The sequence below is a fragment of the Geotrypetes seraphini genome, chromosome 16 (genome assembly GCF_902459505.1).
Source record: "Geotrypetes seraphini chromosome 16, aGeoSer1.1, whole genome shotgun sequence".
NCBI lineage: Eukaryota > Metazoa > Chordata > Amphibia > Gymnophiona > Dermophiidae > Geotrypetes > Geotrypetes seraphini.
The window spans coordinates 9,190,533-9,196,905 of record NC_047099.1 but is presented as its reverse complement, the minus strand read 5'-3'; the positions used below and the strand labels follow the sequence as shown (position 1 = coordinate 9,196,905).

Genomic DNA, 6,373 nt, shown 5'->3' with positions numbered 1-6,373 from the left:
CAAACCTTGAGTAGACCAATAAGTTTAAATAGGAAGAGTGAGAAGACAATTGTCACATTGGAATTGCATTATCAGTGCCATCACTTCTTATTTACATAAATCATTAAGTTGATTATTTGCTTATAGACTTGGACTGAGATAAAACACATTCCATTCAGAATTTTTCACTGGAAGTATTGAGAGAGTAAAACATGTGAAATCAGTGGCTGATGATTCTCCGTCAGCAATGCCGTTAAGTACTTGGGACCTGAGTTGGCCACTGTTAGAAACAGTATACTGGGCTTGATGGATGTTTGGTATGTTCTTATGTTCTATCTTTGGCATATGTCTTAGTTTGGGGGATAGAACCACCCTGTTTCCATCGAGTTCCATGACGGTAATTGTGTCCATGTAATTAAATAACATCTTGAGAGAACTGATGAACCGTGCTTGAGTATGTAGGAAGGAGGCCAGTGGGTAACACACATTGAGTAGACTTCTCGTGGGAAAGTGCTGATATGATGGTTTCTGCTGATCTCAATACATAGAGATTGGGATGGATTTCAACACTTGGATGTTGCTCTCTGAGACATAATTGTGTGAGATAAGGGAGCTAATGAGTGTGTCCTGAGCTCACAAAGTCTAAAATAGAATAGAAGACGGAAAATGAGAGATCAAAGTTGTTTGGCAGCTTAATACTTACTACTGTTTAATATTTCTAAAACATTACTAGGTATATGCAACACTCTTAGGCACCATCAACTCAAGCTCGAGTCCTAGTGACTTAATCAATTACAAATCTAATTGTGCTAGTCCAGTAAGGTCCTCCTGCGTCATCCCCAAGGTTGTTTTCAACATGTCCAGCCATCTGATTGCAGGTCACCCTCTTCGCCTGGTTCCTTCAATCTTCTCTACCATAACGTCCTTCTCCAATGATCTTTCTCTTCTGACAGTGTGACCAAAATAAGACAGTCGTAATGTCATCATTTGGGCTTCGAGTGACATAGCTAGTTCGATCTCTTCCGGAATCGATTTGTTAGTTCTTCCGGCAGTCCAGGGCACATCTAAAATCCTTCACCAGCACTTTACAAACGCAAGATCAGGCACCACATATAAGAGAGACAGTCCCTGATCCACGGAGCTCACAATCTGCTCAAGAGAAACATAGAACAAACATGAAATTCTAGGACAATGTATTATAGAGACGTGGTGAAAATGGAAATGTAACATGAAAAACGTGAGATTTTAGCATGGATTTGGAAAGGACTAGACACAGAGCATGACACAGCAACTCATAAGGAATATTTATGTTGTCTGAACATCTGTCTTATTTTATGCTTTCTCCATTATTCGAAAGTTCTCTGTAATGTTGCTGTCTGCATACAGCAGTGGTCTCAAACTCAAACCTTTTGCAGGGCCACATTTTAGATTTGTAGGTACTTGGAGGGCCTCAGAAAAAAAATAGTTAATGTCTTATTAAAGAAATGTCAATTTTGCATGAGGTAAAACTTTTTATTTTATTTAATTCAATTTCTATCCCATCCTCCCAGTAGCTCAGAATGAGTTACAAGGTTTATAGTTTATAAATCTTTCCTTTTGGCTAAGTCCTAATAATAATATTGTCATTTATAACTAGAGACATAGGATCAAGAAACTTTTATTTTGCTTTTGTGATTATGATAAACATACTGAGGGCCTCAAAATAGTACCTGGCAGGGCCGCATGTGGCCTCCGGGCCGCGAGTTTGAGACCACTGGTATACAGTCTCTTCCCTTGTAAACCGCTTAGAACTGCTTAAGGTATGGCGGTTATTATTATTATTATGTTTTGTTTCCCTACAGTTGATAATGTGCAAGGAATGGAATTCAGGAATGAAACCAGAGTCACACAATTCATCCTCCGTGGACTTTCTAAAAATCCTAACATCCAGATAATCATCTTTGCGGTGCTTCTAGCAATTTACCTGCTCACTCTAGCTGGGAATCTTCTCATTGTGGTAACTGTACATGTGGACTCTCAACTACACTCTCCGATGTATTTCTTCCTCAGCATCCTGTCAGTCATAGATTTGAGTGTTTCAACGGTCATTCTCCCTAAATTCCTTGTTAATTTTATTTCCGTGCACAAAGCTATTTCATTCAATGGCTGTGTGGCTCAAGTGTTTTTCTTGCATTTTTTTGGCGGTACAGAATGCCTACACTTGAGTCTGATGGCTTATGACCGCTATGTTGCCATCTGCTATCCTTTGCGTTATACTACAATAATGAACAGACGAACCTGTCTACTGTTGGTGGTTTTGACATGGGTACTTGGGTTCATTCATGCGTTAGCCCAGGCATTTCCAGCAACTCAACTGCTGTTCTGTGGTCCCAATGAGATAAATCATTTTTTTTGTGATACCCATCCCTTATCTGTGTTGGCTTGCTCTAGTACCTTTGTCAGTGAGATGGTGGATATTGTGAACAGTGGAACCTTAACCCTTACTTGTTTCTTGGTGGTGTCTATATCATACGCATACATTATTTCTACTGTCTTAAAAATTCGCTCATCTGAGGGAAGGCAGAAAGCTTTCTCTACCTGTGCCTCCCACCTCCTGGTTGTCACTTTGTATTTTGGCCCCCTTGTCTTCATGTACATGAGGCCGCCAGTGTCTCTTCCAGGTGACAAAATGGTCTCTGGTTTTTATACCATTTTAACACCTGTGTTAAACCCCGTCATTTATACTCTCAGAAACGAGAAAGTAAAAAAAGCAATGAAAAAGCTGGAAGGCAGGACACATATAAATTTAATATTTATTTAAAGAAAGACTCTGTGATGTAATCCATCCAATCATACTGACTGATATATGATCTTTTATTTACTCTACAAAATTCTGATTCCTTTTCCCTTGATTAATTTTTTTCTAAGAATTTCTGTTGGAAGGTAAGATAATGCTGAATGAATTATGTTGTTCTTAGGAAAAAGTGGGAGCTATGGGGGCAATTCTATAAGTTGGTACCTCTAAGACAGTCCTGCTTCTAATCCCCTCAAGATCAGGCAGCAAGTTGGACCACCCCTCCAGACTCACTTCAAGATCAGCCTTCTCCAAGATAGAGTATTGTGGGATCTCCAACATTTGGAATCCATCTCGTCAACTCGCAACCTTGCGGTGATCTTTGACTCCTCTCTCTCCTTCTCTGCTTAGATCCAACAGACTGCCAAATCCTGTCGCTTCCTCCTCTATAATATTACCAAAATCCGTCCTCTTCTCTCTGAACACACTACCAAAACCCATGTACACGCTCTTGTCACCTCACACTTAGACTACTGCAACGTACTTCTCTTGGGCCTCCCATGCGCCCGTCTCTCACCTCTTAAATCCATTCAAAATGCTGCTGCGCAACTCATATTACGTGAGAGCTGCTATTCTCACATTACCCCTCTCCTCAAGTCACTTCATTGGCTCCCCGTCCATTTCTGAATACAGTTTAAACTCCTCTTGCTGACTTACAAGTGTATTTGCTCTGAAACCCCCTTGGACTGGAAAACTGCTAACGTCATTCCGCTTCACAAAAAAGTAGGCAGGTTGGAGGCTGAAAATTACAGACCAGTGAGTCTCACATCAATAGTGTGTAAACTTATGGAAACGTTGATTTAAAAACAGATTGGATACAGTTTCTGGACAACGAAAGACTTAGGGATCCCCACAGCAGGATTTGGGTGGATTTTGGAAGGTTCGCATATTCCACCATAAATGTAGAAAAGTGGAGTATGGCCCCGAGTTCCCATCTCTATGGTTGACTACACTGCCCTCTAGGCTACTCCAGGATCCTGCTTGATGCCCTACTACTGTGTTTCCCTGAAAATAAGACCTACCCTGAAAATAAGCCCTAGCAGGATTCTTGGGGTAGGTCTTAATATAAGCCCTACCCCCAAAATAAGCCCTAGACCTGAGATTTGCCAGCAGTTTCCCTTTCCGCCCTCTCATCCCATGTGCAGCAGAACCCTTGAGTGAACACTGCCCCCCCCCGAGCATCTGCCCCCGCTGTACAACCGAACCCCCATCCTTCCCTCCCTTCCATCCGAACCCCGTCGACCGCGAGTGAGCCCTATATACGGTACCTCCCTAAGCAGAATCGGGTCAGAAGCACTCTAAACAGGCTACTTTGGCCTTGTCCACCCGTGAATTCACTCTGCTACATTACTGATGACCAGTAACGCTGCATAGTGAGTTCACGGGCGGACAAGGCCAAAGTAGCCTGTTTAGAGTGCTGCTGCCCCAATGCTGCTTAGGGAGGGATGTAGGGCTTGCTCACGGTTGGTGGGGTTCAGATGGGAGGGAGGGAAGGATGGGGGTTCAGCTGCGCGGCGGGTGTGGGTGCATGTATTTGGGGGGTGCTCGCTTAATGATTCTGCTGCACAAGGGGAGGGAGGGAAGGGATGCTGGGCAAGGGTCCTGCTGCATGAGGGATAAGAGGGAGGGAAGGATAGAAGCTGGGCAAGGGTCCTGCCTCACGAGGGATAGGAGGGAGGGGAGGAAAGATGCTGAACATGTGGGGGAGAGAAAGGAAAGAGGAAGAATTGGAATGAAGGAGAGGAAGGAAGAGATAATCATGTACATACCCTGAAAATAAGACCTAGTGGTTTTTTTGGGGCCTAAAATTAATATAAGACAGTCTTATTTTTGGGGAAACATGGTAGGACTAGAGTCCAGGGATCTCAAAGTCCCTCCTTGAGGGCCGCAATCCAGTCGGGTTTTCAGGATTTCCCCAATGAATATGCATTGAAAGCAGTGCATGCACATAGATCTCATGCATATTCATTGGGGAAATCCTGAAAACCCGATTGGATTGCGGCCCTCAAGGAGGGACTTTGAGATCCCTGGACTAGACTATATCTGAGAGTGTGGTGCAGAGGTTATAATTAGGGTTACCAGATGTTTGGATTTTCCCCGGATATGTCCTCCTTTTCGAGGACATGTCTGGAGTTCCAGACGGCTTTTCAAAACCCGGCACTTTATCCGGGTTTTGAAAAGCTTCTGTCCAAATCACGTTGGGAACGGGCATACGTGCATGTGCACATGCAACATGGTGATGTCACATGCATGAGTGCATGATGCCATTGCGTTATGTCCACGCATGCTCGGATGCCATCTGGGGTAGGGCTGGGGGTGGGGTGGGGCGTGATATAGGCCGAACGGGGCAGAACTGGGTGGCTTTTGTGTGTTTCAGGAAAATCTGGTAACCCTAGTTATAATAAGAGCCTCAGCACCATATGGTTGTAGGTTCAGGCCCAAGTAGCTCACTATGACCCTAGGTGAGCCACTTGGTCCTCCAATCTATAGTAGATAGATTGTGAGACCACCGGGATAAATGCTTGAGTACCTGAATAATTTCATGTAAACCATTGTGAGCTCCCCTGGGAGAAAAGTATAGAAAACTGAATAAATAAATAAATAGCCATAACATCTGAAGCTATCATGCATGCAGGTATGTACTGTTTCATTCACATCTTTGGGGAGTGGGAGAGAGTTGGTGACCACTGGAAGAGTGTGTGGGGAAGGAGGGGGGGGGGGGTCACACCTTCATACCTCCAATGGCCTTCTGCTGAGTTTATTCATTATTAAAACGGGTCCAGCCCCAAATGTCCAAACTATGCCCTGGACGTTTGACTATGTCCAACTTAATGTGACCTATAGGGCACAAACAGAGGTTTTTTTTTGTCCTAAAGAGCATTATTAAATCACTATGGTGTATATAGTAAGAATATCCAAAATATGCAGCTCATTATTATGTAAATCTGATTCCATGGCTCGCGAGGGACACCGGAAGTATAGAGCAAGTCAAAGTCACTCCACCCAATTTTTCCAGGAGGACAATGCAGACCATATACATGTGGGCCCTGTCTGGAATAAAATTGAGCACTTGGATTGACCTACAGCAGTTTGGGGAGATCTCAACATGAGAAGGGTCCACACATGTTATGCTCATTGTAAGACATTTACAGGGGAAATACGGTTTACTATGATCACTAACAAAGCATACACATGGAGGACACTACTTGTCTGTCAGATTTTATCATGCATTTAGTCATATGCCCTTGTGTGCAGGACATCAAGAAAGATCAGAACCCAATTGATTGATCATCAACAGATTGGTTACTTTCCTATTGACCCAGATCATAAACATGATTGTTGTGATTTAGGTGGACAACACTGGAACACATTCCCCTTCTTAGTATGGGAGGTGTCATTTTGGCCAGACTTAGACTAGGGGAATAATTTTGGATAAGAATAGCCTTACTAGGTCAGACCAATGTTCCATCAAGCCCACTAGCCCATTCTCATGGTGGCCAATCCAGGTCACTAGTACCTGGCCATAACCTAAGGAGTAGCAACATTCCTTGCTACCGATAC

General features: G+C 43.4%; 1 protein-coding gene across 1 annotated transcript; it reads left to right on the top strand.

Moving 5' to 3' along the window:
* The first annotated feature begins 1,825 nt into the window (after positions 1-1,825).
* LOC117350527 (olfactory receptor 4S2-like) lies at positions 1,826-2,779 on the top strand. Its single transcript, XM_033924827.1, has one exon. It carries the CDS (start codon positions 1,838-1,840, stop codon positions 2,777-2,779), a length of 942 nt encoding a protein of 313 aa, XP_033780718.1. The 5' UTR covers positions 1,826-1,837.
* The last annotated feature ends 3,594 nt before the right edge of the window (positions 2,780-6,373 follow it).